This window comes from Trichosurus vulpecula, chromosome 1 (genome assembly GCF_011100635.1).
Source record: "Trichosurus vulpecula isolate mTriVul1 chromosome 1, mTriVul1.pri, whole genome shotgun sequence".
Lineage (NCBI taxonomy): Eukaryota > Metazoa > Chordata > Mammalia > Diprotodontia > Phalangeridae > Trichosurus > Trichosurus vulpecula.
Window position 1 is genome coordinate 410,418,376 of NC_050573.1, and position 13,222 is coordinate 410,431,597.

At 39.4% G+C, this 13,222-nt stretch overlaps 1 protein-coding gene across 1 annotated transcript in view; it reads right to left on the minus strand.

The window, feature by feature from the left end:
- Positions 1-11,750, minus strand: part of FGF10 (fibroblast growth factor 10) — a 117,169-nt gene extending 105,419 nt beyond the window's left edge. Inside the window, exon 1 of the mRNA XM_036741843.1 lies at positions 11,402-11,750. Coding sequence (XP_036597738.1) covers positions 11,402-11,750 — 349 coding nt within the window. The remainder of the gene's footprint in view (positions 1-11,401) is intronic.
- Positions 11,751-13,222: the final 1,472 nt, after the last annotated feature.

Genomic DNA, 13,222 nt, shown 5'->3' on the forward strand with positions numbered 1-13,222 from the left:
CAGTATCTTTGCCAAGAAAACCCCATGGACAGTATTGTTGCGCTATGGTCCAAGCGTCCGTGAAGAATCAGACATAACTGAATGATTAAAGAACAACAGCAGTAACTAAGGTACTTGCCCAGGGTCACACAGATAGTTAGGTGTCAGACTTTATGGCCAGTCCTGTAACCACTGCTTCTATCCTGCCTCCCAGCACAGAGAAGGAAATGTAGTAATCACTAGTAGATCCTAAGGGACTTAAAAGGATTTCCTTCATGATCAAGGTAATTATTATAAGGAATAGCTCCAGTTGTATAAATATTCCCTCTTTATCACAACAACAGGCTATTTCAGAAAACATTTCAGACTTTCACCTTTACATGAAAAACATCTGTAGGCTACTACCTTAGGATAATCCTTTTAGATTACCAAAACTAAGTAAAGCAAAGACTGGTCTACAGAGAAAGCTGAGCTGCTAAACTGAAGGCAGTTGGATTGATGATACAGTAGGTGGTATGGTTCCTCTTGATTCAATGACGAACTGACACCCAAGAGCTCTTGGACATAATGTCTTTGGAATGAAGATTGTAGCCAATTTTCCAATTGCTTCTTTTCATGAATGTTTTCTCTTCCCCTTCTGCACTCCCCTCCCCTCCCCAAGTACAAGTACTTGAATTGACCAAATCTGAACTCTTACAAAGTTCATATACTTTGGATATTTCAATCCCTCCAAAGCTAACAGCTTTATTTCCAAAAATGCTGCCAGTCTCTTTTTCTTTCTTCCTCCCCCCCCACCAGAAATAAAGGAGACTTGGATGCAGACACTGCTTTGATGCCACACTCCAACTGAGATCTTAAAGTCTGAAATATCAGGAAATTCCAAAATTAAAGCTGTCACCATCATAATAATTCAACTGTGTTTGACATGTAGTTTGTAGTACATTTTTTTCTGCTTTCTTTGTAAGGTAGCACACCTTGCTACATGTTACACATTAGTACGGAAAACTTGTAATCAGGCCAACAGTGTATTCATACTACCTCACCATCAAGTACATGATTACTTATATACCTTGTACAAATTAGTCCAACCACCTGGCATACCCCAGACCTCCATTCATCTATTGCATCCTCACCCTTAGATGCAAAATCATATCACATATATTTGGTGGAACTGTCTCCCTCATTCCAGAAAATCCTAGCTCTTAGTGATCAAACCTCCCTCTGAATTCCTGGTATATTTCTCAAACTTTATTAGTACTACTACTATTTCTTCTACCACTACCACTACTACCACCACCGCCACTAGTACTACTACTACCACTACTACTACTACTATTACTATTACTATTATTACTACTGCTGCTACTACTGCTAAACATTTGGCACTTTAATCTTCATAAAACACTCCATAGGTTATCTCAGTTAATTTTCACAACAACCCTGGGAAGTAAGTATTTTTATCCCCATTTTTAGATGAGGAAACTAAAGTTAAAGAAGGTTAAGTGACTTACCCATGGACATACAGCTAGTAACTGTCTGAGACAAGATTCAAGATTCAAACAAGATTCAAACTTCTTTAACTACACGTCTAGCATGCTAGCTGTAGTTATTAAAATATTAAAAATTCTGAGTCCCCTCAACCTGGATTCTATTCATAAAGTCCAGGTTAAGAACTCCTGAATTAAACTAAACCTTTTGGGTACTTAATTTCTTCATATTTAATTTAAAGGCATTGGACTAAGTGGTTTGCGAGGTTTCTTCTACATACCATAGATTTCTACGATCCTCTGAACATTTGATCACATAGCAGGTAAGTCTGAGGTGGATTCATACTTAGATCATACTCCACGTTTAGCTCTCTATAATAATAATAATTGACATATTACTTAGTGTTGCAAAATTTGCCAAACTTCATTTAAGCTTCCTAATAATCCCAACAGGTAGGTACTATAAGTATTAACCCAATGTTATTAAAGAGGAAACCGAGGCTTGGAATGTTTACATAGCTGACTAGTAAAGTATCAGAGATAGCATTTATATCCAGGAGTCTCTCTTGACTCTAAACCCAGCACTATTCTACTATGGATTAGTTCACAGTGGGAAAATAGATTTCACTTCCCATCTCTCCCACCAAACATACACATGCACAGGACTCAAACAAATTGATGACATCCAGAGAAAGTTGATATAAAATACCAAACAAAAGCAAATCTGTAATTTATAATTTATAAGAGCTAAAAATCAGTTTTGAGGATACCATTTACTGTCTGAGATATGCTACTTGCCTATATTTAAAATGGTAAAAAGAATTTATTTGAACCCTTAAATTCTATTTACATTCTGTTACCAGAAATGCCATCGGCAAAATGGCAGTATCAGAGTATGATAGGAAATGTAGTGGGTAACAAAAATTCTTAAAAGATTGAAAATGGAGCTGTGGAGGGAATTTACAAGGAGCAAGGCCCAGCACAAGGCTTTGCACATAGCCATCACTTAAATAGTTGTTAGATAGAAAAGAACTGAATCTATCTTAGAAAAGAGGATTCTAACATTGACAGGGATTATATATGGAAGATACTTTCCTGTACTTTGTTCTCTTCCCTTTCTGAACCTGCTATTCCCCCTCATCTATAAAATCAAGGCAATAAAAGTTATACCACAATCCAATAGGGTCATTTTGGAGAATGTAAAGCACCAGCAAAACATGAGCTACAGAAGGACTGTAATGGATAAAGAGCTGGCCTCAAAGCCAGGAAGACCTAGATTCAAGTCTCGACATCCACACTTATTGCTTGTGTGACCCTGGCCAATTTACTTAACTGCCTAGTGCCTCGGGAAACTCTCTAAGACTATAAATAACTAAGAACTCACCTGCTTGTAATGGTAGAGTTTCCTCATATGAGAGTTTACTAGACCAGAGAATTCACAAGTCTAATTTCTATCTCTAGAAAAATTGGGCTAAAATTCTGTGTAAAATGAGATAAACAGAAGCAGGCCACTGATGGAAGCTACTGAATTTCTAGTTAGAGATTTTTAATTAGAATAGAAAGTCACTCAATTCACTTAAACAAGTAATTCAAGCACCAGTTACAAAATTCCTGTTACACATAGTTAGAATCAGTGTGGCAAATTCAACAGAGTGCTGGGCTTATAATCAGGGAGATGAGTTTAAATACTGTTTCTGAAATTTATGTTTTGGGTGACCCCAGGGAAAGTCACTTAACCTCTGTCAGATAACTATCTAGGATATATCTACTAAGTCCTAGAAAGTTTGTTATCTGATTTGCTGCAGGGAGTTATACTAGAAGTGAAAAATTACAGCTCAGTCTCATATTTAGGTATGTACTAGGTCCTAGGGAAACAAAGATGAAATAAGACAGCTCCTGCCTTCAAGGAACTTACTGTCAAGTCCTAGGTCAGGAATGGGGAACCTGTGGCCTCAAGGCCACATGTGGCCCTCTAGGTCCTCAAGTGCAAGCCTTCGACTGAATCCAAACTTCACAAAACAAATCCCCTTAACAAAAGGAATTGTTCTTTCAAACTTGGACTCAGTCAAAAAGTCACACCCAAGGACCTGCTCAAGGCTGCAGGATCCCCACTCCAGTTCTACGTAATCCAAATTAAGGGTCTAAAATATGAGTTTTTGTTGTTTAGTCGTTTTCAGTTTTGACCAATTCTTATTGATGCCATTTGGGGTTTTCTTGATAGAGATACTGGAGTGGTTTGTCACTTCCTTCTGTAGTTCATTTTACAGATGAGGAAACTGAGGCAAACAGAGGTAATTGAATTGTCCGGGATCACAAAGCTAGTAAGTATCTGAGGTCAGATTTGAATTCAGAAAGATATCTTCCTGACTTCAGGCCTGTAGCTCTATCCACTGTCCCACCTAATTGTCTATACTATCTGATTAAATTTCTACAATCTGCTAAGAACTCAGAGCAAGCATAAGGGTTAATTGAGACCAATAGTTCAATTCACAGGTTCAGAATATGAAGAGGAGAGAAGGGAAAAATTTGAAGGCTAGGAAAACAGGACAGAAGAGAGATATAATTTCACGTTTCCTCATCCATAAAATGAGGGGGTTGGCCTAGATGACCTCTAAGGTCATTTCCAGCTCCAAATCAATGTTCTCACGGTGGGAGGGAGATAGGAGAGGTGGAGGGAGAGTTATTACAATTAACATTTGCCTCCGTTACTCAGAGATACTAGTGCCATGGGTGCTGATTCTTGATTTTAATGTTAAGGCCCTTGAAGATAGAACTATTAGAAAGTGAGTTAATGAGTCTTTAATTTTAAAGCCTCTATAAAAGTGTCAAGTCTCCTTAGATCATAGAGCCAACCTCTTTTAGAGCTGGAAGGGGAACCTTGGAGATCATCCACTCTGACCTTCCACCCAACGGGAACACATCAGAGTGAGTTTTAAGGATAAACTAATATGATTTCTGTGTTAAATTAATCAAGCATGTAACCTTAGGTCCTTGGAGGAAAGTAATATTAGCAAAAGTAACTACATGGCATTTTGAAGTCTTGCAGTAAAGTTCCAATCATCAGAATTTGGTTATATGTGGGGACATTGATGGCAACTATTTGAAGCTCAGATTTGGGAGCCGTTTTCCTTCTTGCATTATAGACAGTTAGAAGATTAGCCCACATCATCATTCATTTGGGGGAAGCATGTCAGATGTTTGAAAATTCCTCATTAATGATCACATACACACACATACATACACACTGACAGATTAGCTATAGGTAAACGTGGACAGATTTTGGCTAAAAAATTATTAGGTGAACTATAAAATAAGGCAATGCTTTACAGCCAGTGCTATGAATCTATCAAACAGTAATTGGATGCACGTGTTAGCAGCAGTATAAAAGCACTGTCCAGTTGTCCACCTTACATGGGAATCTACTTGGCGTGTCTTCTTTGATTTATTGTTCCAATTAGAACACAGTGTTCAAAGAAAGAACACAAGGGACCTGATTTAAAAGCAAGGGAGACTTTAGAGCCATTATTTAGTATGTGACCTGGGTCCTATTGAGATGTCTTGAAATTTTCTATTTGTGTAAAATCTGTACAAATTAAAGACTATTTTGAACTATTTTTTCTTCCCTAAGGCACCAGCATTTTTTCTTCACAATTAAATCAATGGTCTATTGTCAATGATGGCTTCCCATGATCCAGACTGATTTCTTTTCAATCATTTTTCTATCTTATTTTGTTCTTAATGTTGTTGTCATATATTATAAGGCACCTCCATACATTGTGCTGGCTAGCAATAATAGGACAGGTAGGCAGCCCTGGTAAAAGGAAATAGTCCTAAGAAATAAGAATGTCCAAATGGAAAATGTAAAGCATTTATAAAATAAGGCAATGTAAATAGTCTCATAGGTTCCATCTATCTCTAAATCTGATATGATTTCTGAGCCTGAACATAAATAGTGTAATACATAAGATTAATGTCAATTGGGATAGAGCATGGATTTGCCACAAAAATAAACACAAATCCATTTACTACTTGCTATACTATAATAAGTAAATATTGAATGGTTGCTCAAATATGAAAATATAGAGCACACAAGAATCCCCTTGGAAAATTCACCGCCCGAAGTGAAAGTGTTACCTTTTCCTTATCTGGAATGAAGGATATCAGTTGTTTTTTTTTCCCCATGCAAGCCTATTGTGCTCATGTTAGCTAATAACATCGAAAAAAATGTCATTTTAGGATTATGGATTTAGAGCTAAAAGGAAACTTAGAGGTCAAGTCCAACCACTTCATTTTACAAGTGAAGAAACTGAGGCCCAGGGAGGACGTGTCATATAGCTATTGATTATTCTCCACACACTTCCTCCTCTTCAAAAAAGCTCATAGGATTGATTTTACATGAGCTCAAATCACTTTAAACTAATATAAATTTATACGTCTTCTAGTAAAAAAAAAATAAGAGGCTATCATTGGCATGATTTTTGCATGAGTGTGTTGATATTTAAGGCTCATAGGAGTTGGATTGTATTCGACAGAAGTTTATAGATTTGAGGAACATTAGATTTATTTAAAATAAACTAGCATATCTTTTCCAACAGTTTTAAAATTCATAAATAGGCATTTCTAACTTTTCCTCTGAACTAAAATAACCTTAATATAATTCGCAGGAAGTTTAACAGTATTTCATAGGAAATGTGGCTTGGCTTTTTTTTTTAATCTAAACTTGGTGACAGTTCAGCTTTCAAAGAGAAATACACCTGACGTCTAATATACTTTATCAATTTCATTGTTCTGTGACACATCCCTTTAAAAACACCTGCTTTCAAACTACAGACACTTTCCCTAGGAAAGCATCTGAGAGCCTTTTTAGTCCTGAAATACCTGGTATCTCAAAATGGGGGTTTCAAAATTCTCTCAAGCTCTTTTTGTACTCTTTTTATATCAGCACTGTGATCCCTACCAAATGTCTTCTCAGGCTTCTTTTAGCAGGTGGTGATAAATCATGTTTATGAATAGGAGACTCTTTCCAATTGTACATTTTTAATAGATTTATGATAATGCTATCAATGTGGAGGGTCTATATGGTGGGAATGCAGTAAAGGTAACAGGACAGTGTCATGGAAACATTAAATAATACAGTGCCTTCCACATTCATAAATCCTCCATGCTCATGATTGAACGCTGCTGGTTATAAATTATGTAACTGAACTCTAGAAACCACTAGGACTTAAATGAGACACCAAATGAAGGCATAAAGATGTGTAAAGTTTTCTTTTTTTCCAGACTTTTACCCAAAAGTCCTTATTAGGAAGCATTAATAGTTTCCTATTTTCTTTAGGAATGATTGCCATCCCACCTCTCTCTTTCTCTCTTTTAAATAAATTTCTGAAAGCAAGTGCCCGTCCTAATTTAAAAACCATGGGAGCATGGAAAACGTTCATCTTGGAAAACTGTCTTTGCTTTATAGCTGAGAAAATAGATGTTCTTGTGGCAAAATAATTTTGAAGGAATTAAAATCCACCTATTAATCTCAGCTCAGCTGTCTTTGCGGCAGGGAACAACATACAGCAAGGGACAGCAGACATTTTTATAACAGCCTGATTTCCCAATGGCATTCAGAATTGAATTATTTTATTACACCTGGGAACAATTAAACATTTGGCTGTCAGCTGTAAACAATTACTATAGACAATGAAATTAGTGGTTTTTCCTTAAGTATCCATGTATTCCTAATGACCTCAGTTAACATAAGTGAGATTGATCTGTCTATATATTGTTTGTGTATCCAGGACCAATTATATCCCCCAACTATTCTATCATAGAAATGAAAAAATATTACCAGAAGATAAGAGTAGCACTGCCCAACTCTAGATTGCTATGCCTTGAATATTATGCTTTGAGCGGGTAAGGAGAAAGCATGTATAGAGCAATAAGACACCATTTCTGCTACAGTGACATTCTGAGACAGACATTGAAAGAGAGAGACAGAGAGACGGAACAGAGAGAGACAGACAGAGACAGAGAGAAATTGAGAGATGGGGGGGGACAGGCAAAGCTAAGACTGTTCTGTCATTCATGTTGAGAATTTCTCCACTAATACAGATCAGCAACTCCTCCGCAATCTTTTTAGAGAATACCCTGGCCAAAAGGCACTGCGAAGTTAGATGATTAGCCCATATTAACACAGCTAGTATGTGTCTCAGTCAGTCTCTCTGTACATGCTACCAGGTTGCTTCTCATTTGTATTCAAAGTACAAAGATATTCTATTCTTGAATTGAGTCAGTTCTTTTGAGAAAGGGGAGGGAAACCAACAATACTTTTAAGCTGACTATGGACAATCAATGACTTTCAGTTGTTAAGATACGTTGATAGAAAGTTCCAAGAGGCCAGGAGGTTTATCAAGACTCATTTGAGAACTCCATTCACTTTTCCCCAGGACTCTCCCCTTTCTCTAACTGATTGTCTCAGGAGAAGCCCTCAGCTGTTTTACTCCCTCCTGGAAATAAGCCTCTCAGACCAGCACTGGGGCAAGAGGGGTGAGCAGCTGTATCCAGGCTCTGAGGTAAGAGCTAGTGCTGAGTGGTTGTGTTTCAAGGGCAAAGCTCTAGATGTAAAGAATGATAAACCAAACCCCTAAACTAGCCTGCACATATCTAATGACAGACACAGTACAGCTACTCTAAATTATTCAAGCTTTCCCAGACTTCTGACAGAAGAGACATAATTCATCTCCATTCTTGTTATTCTATAAGCATTAAGAGACACAAGTTACAAAAGCTAAACATCTCCAATCACCAAGATGCTACATGTTAGCCTGAGAAAGCCTTTATTTAGCCCATGTAGTATTTTTAGCATGATTCAGGCCCCGGGAACCATCTTTTAAGGTAGAAACTTAAATATGCTTTTACAATACTTGAGGTTCATTTCCTATTTGTCTTTTGTTTGCTACTATTTTGCTGGCAAAGAGCCATTCAAACAGTTGTTTAATTACCCAGGATATCACAGGCATGTAACCTCTAAGATAAGCTGTGACTGTATTTTAGCAGTCATATCACTAGGGTCAAAAGTAACAAAGAAAATTAAGCTTCAAATAAACAAATCTTAAAAGATCAGCTTTGTGTATGGAGAGTAATTAATAACTTGTTTAGGAAAATGTTACTGAAATGTGGTTTTGGACAAGGAACTGACACACTACTTCAGAGGTTAGATACCCTAATATTTAACAGGCTACCATTTGGTGGGCTGACTGACTTGCCTGTAGGCATGGCACAAGTTAGTTCTTCACATGTAATTACACAACATTTAGACAATATCTTAATGACACCATGCACTTCAGCTGAATCAGGCCAGCTGGAAATTGTGGCAACATTCTGATTACCCAGGCACATGTGAAATTGAGACTTGTACAACCTCTGCTTTTCACTTGTAATGTTTTGATACAGATGTTCTTGGAAAGACTAAACTGTATGTACTTTGGCATAATTTAACAAAATAATCTCCTTCCAACTTTTTTCTCTCCCTTCATTTGTAACCACCAAGAATAAAACAGTATTATCAAAAATACTTAAGTTGATGACATACATCCTGTACTTGTTAAGTTTTATCAATCACAGGTAGAATACATGGCTATACTTTGGCTTGTTTCGATGACTTCATTTATACATACCACCACCTTTTTTTCTAAAAGCCAATCATATTTTATTTTTTTCCTTACATGGAACTGGTTCACCACAAAATAGAGTTGTTTAGAGCTGAATGAGTCATCCCAGTAAATGGTTAATAGTACAAATCATTCTCTTAGAAAAGACTGATTTTAGGACATCCTCTGAATTTTAAGCTTAAAGCAGGTCTGCTAGGATCGCCTTATATCTCATCATAAAGACACTCAAAGTTGGCATGACTGGAGTTGGTGATAAAGAAAGTGTGCCTTAATATAATGAGTTCACTCAAGATAAACACTCACCCTTTAACTTTCTTTGTGAGCTAAAAAGCCAGAAAAATACTACGTAAGACAGGAGGGTAGACAGGGGAGGAGTCCATGCTCAGTTGTCAATAAATGTTTGAACAGCTTTTCCCCCAGAGTCTTAAGTAAACAAAACCACAACTATTTTATCTTTCAAGCACACACTGGTGTTAAGTCAAAATTTTGGTCAAAAACAGACAAGACTATAAACATCATCTCAAGAATTATGGTTACAAATGACTTTCTAGTGCAAGCAGCCTTGCTATGACATGACATCACCTAAAACCACTTTCTATGAATCAGAAGGGTGAAAAAATATAAAAATGAAGTATCTGGCACTTCCGATATTGTAGCCATTAATCTCAAACTTCATAATTATATATAATTTGCACAACATGAAAACAAACTTAGGTTTGGAAAAAGGTGAAAGAGAAGTTAAAGAAGAAAATGTGCAACTGGGATAGAACATTAGAAAATAATTTATTCATCTTTTCATATTTGTGTGTGTATACATACACATACACACTCACACATATGTGGGAAAAAAACTTAGAAAAGCATTGTCCATCCACATTTCTAATATAAGTTTCTACTTGGTGTGGTAAGCTGTCACTCCCACCCCACCCTCAACCATCACTACTGCTATCTACTTAGATTTTTAACCTGGAGAAACATAACACTTGGAGTTATCAAAAGACAAGAACAAAAGCATGACCTGCAATTCATTGACCTCCTCTCCCCGCCAAAAGTGTGACTATTATAATGACTTGGATCTCATAATTTATTGATTGTTTTTAATGTGCCATAGCATACACTTGGGAACCATTTGAATAACAATTAGTAATTTCCAAGTGCCACCATTTGAAAGTGGCTGGGAAAGGAAGTGAACTCAGTAATAATGGCATTTCTCGTGTGACTGAAGAAAGCACACATATTAATTCCTCCCCTCTCCAGTAAGAAGAATAAAAACACCTCACCAAAATCCCATTCGATAATTTGTTCTGAGTAGGAAATTTCACTCTATGGGGTAAACTAAACTCATGGAAACAGACTTTTATGCCTTTGACTTTGAAAATAAGGAATGACAATGAAATGTGTGTGAGGTCTCTGAGAAGACAGTCCCAGATGTTTACAATGCTGCTGTAGTATAGCTGTGCAATATGAGAGGTTTCTGAAGAAAAGAGTACGACAGGACACCACAAAGCGGCCCATATGCTATTGACAATGCAGACAAGAGCATCATGTTACCATGAGAGAAGGCAGGCAGAAGACAAATAGCGGCAGTGGTGCCTTAAAAGTTAACTTCACGGACTGCGATCACTCAAACTAAGACGAGGGACGCACAAAAATCAAAACCAGAAAAAAATGTTTTTCTCTCCTATGGGGGGGGGGGAGCGGCGGCGGGCGGTGTAGGGCTGGGGTGGGAAGAAACGACAAGAGTGGAATCAAACTTCTCTCTCTGTAATAAAATTTCCCATAAAACCACTATAATTGACATTGGGTAATTATTTTCAGATTGAAGTAGCTCGTCCCAAAACTCTTAGCAAGGCTGCCAGCTAACAGAAACAAAATTTGTTTTCTAGAGCATTTACACTGGAGAGAGAAGAGGTCTGTCTGCAAACAGTTGGGTGGTGGAGACTGGATGCACGCAGGGAGAGCACACACAGATAACTGCAGGCACAACAAGAGCCCCCTCCTTCTGGTGGTGGAGGTTTCCCAAGTGAGCCAGCTGAGGATGCTGGGGTGGGGAGACTGGGGAAAAAGAAAGGAGCGGGTGTCCTCAGTCCGATGTAATATATGCGGGGGGTCTCCAGCGTAAAACTATTTTACTTAATCATTTTACAGGAGGTTGGGGACATCGATATTTAGCGGGTCACATCTGGAACAGATTTTTTCCCCCTGTGGAGGTTGGAGGGGTGAATACTTTTAAAGTGGGGAGAGGGGGGAGAGGACAAGATTGTATTCGTTACTTACTGTATGGGCAGTTCTCATTCTTGGTCCCGCTGACCTTTCCATTCTTCTCAATCTTGAGAAAGTACTTGGTGAAAGAGAACAGCTTCCTCCAGCGAACATCTCCTTGGAGGTGATTGTAGCTCCGCACATGTCTCCCCGCACTGGAAGGAGAGGAGAAGGAGGAGGAGGAGGAAGAGGAGGAGGAAGAGGAAGAAGAAGAGTTGGTGGCCTCCGGTGACAGCATGTCCTGGCCCATGTCGTGGCAGGTGACAGACACAGAAGACACCAAGAAGAGCAGCAAGAAGCAGCAGCAGCAGCAGGGCAGGTGGGGAAAGGCTGAGGCACCATGTGTCAGTATCCATTTCCACATTGTACTGAAACTCTCGGCGTTAGAAAATGTCTCATCAGAAGAAACATACTGGAAGGGTAAAACCCGGTAAAAGGCGAGTAGAAAGCTGCTGTTGGCTGCTGCTGGCTATCTTCCTCAGAGCTCTGATCTGGCCTGAAGTGAACGCACCAACATCCATAACTCAGGGGCACAAATCACCTCTGAACGGCTGACTGCCTTCTCTCTCTCTCTCTCTCTCTCTCTCTCTCTCTCTCTCTCTCTCTCTCTCTCTCAAATCCTCTGTGGTCTGCCTATGTAGTTTCCCAGGAAGCGGTGTCACTTGGGTGGCAGTGGTAGCTGCTGCTGCTGGTGGCCCTCAATCTTCCTTCTTTCACCCAAGATTTTCCAGTAGCTACTTTGTTCTCTTCTTCACTCCTTTCTTCACCATGTTAGATGGGGGGGAAAAAGTCTGGAAAGAAAAAAAAAACAGATGACAGCACAGTGAACAAAAACCAAAGAGAATGGGGGTGGGGACCGGGAAGGGGGATGCCTGAGCCCCTCTGGAGATTAGCACCTTCTGTTCGTTCTCTCTATCCTGAGCTCCACAACCAGTTAGCCAGCTGTAGACAGAAAGAAGCTCGTTGCTTCCAAGTTGTGGGCTCTGGAGGCTGCAGTTTGATGCCGGTGGTTGCTTTCCTCTCTCTCCTTTTCTCTCTCTTTCTCTTTTTAGTGGTGGAGGTAGTTGTTGATTTGAAAGCCTCCAGAAACTAACTTGTTTGGAGTGGTGGTGATTGGTGTTTTGGATTGGGTTTTTTCCCCTCCCCAGACCGCTTGTAAACAGGTTGAAGGTTGTAGCCCAAATGTCAATGATTACAAGCCAGAGGTGGGATATGCCTCTGGTGGTCAAACCTTATTTGCCAAGATGGGGAGATGGAGGGAAGGGGGGCAGGCAGCGGTGGGACATCTGAAACCCTTTGCAGCAGGGAACGCGAGGACGGGAGAACGCCAGGGGGAGAGAGGGAGGAGAGACAGAGGGAAGGGAAAGAAGAGGTGGGGGGTGGGGATAGAGACTCGAAGAGCTAGGGAGATTCAGAGCACCCGGGAGGGAACAGTGCTTTTGCCGCAGAACTAGAGGCAGGAGCTGCGTACCTCCTATCCTTCCTCGCCTCTGAAGAGGCAGCAGCCACAGCCTCCTTTGACTCTTCCTAATTGCTCCTAAAACGTTCTTCTGCGCATTGGCCACCAGCGTGCGTTGTATACTCATGCTTTCCTAATTTTGCTGTCTTCCAGCCTGAACCAATCCCCTCTAGGGAGCCCCTTTCTGACTTGTTTTCTAGCGTAAGACTTTTTTTTTTTTTGGCAGTGAAGTGCTTGAGAGCCACCTGGAGTTTGTTGCTTTGCTGACTTTTTCTCGTTCTCCCATTGAGAAAGGGGTGAGGGGGAGAGGGGAAAAATACGTTTCCGACAAACCCTCAAAAGCAGATTTTACCTTGGTCAGGGAAAGCAAGGAAAAG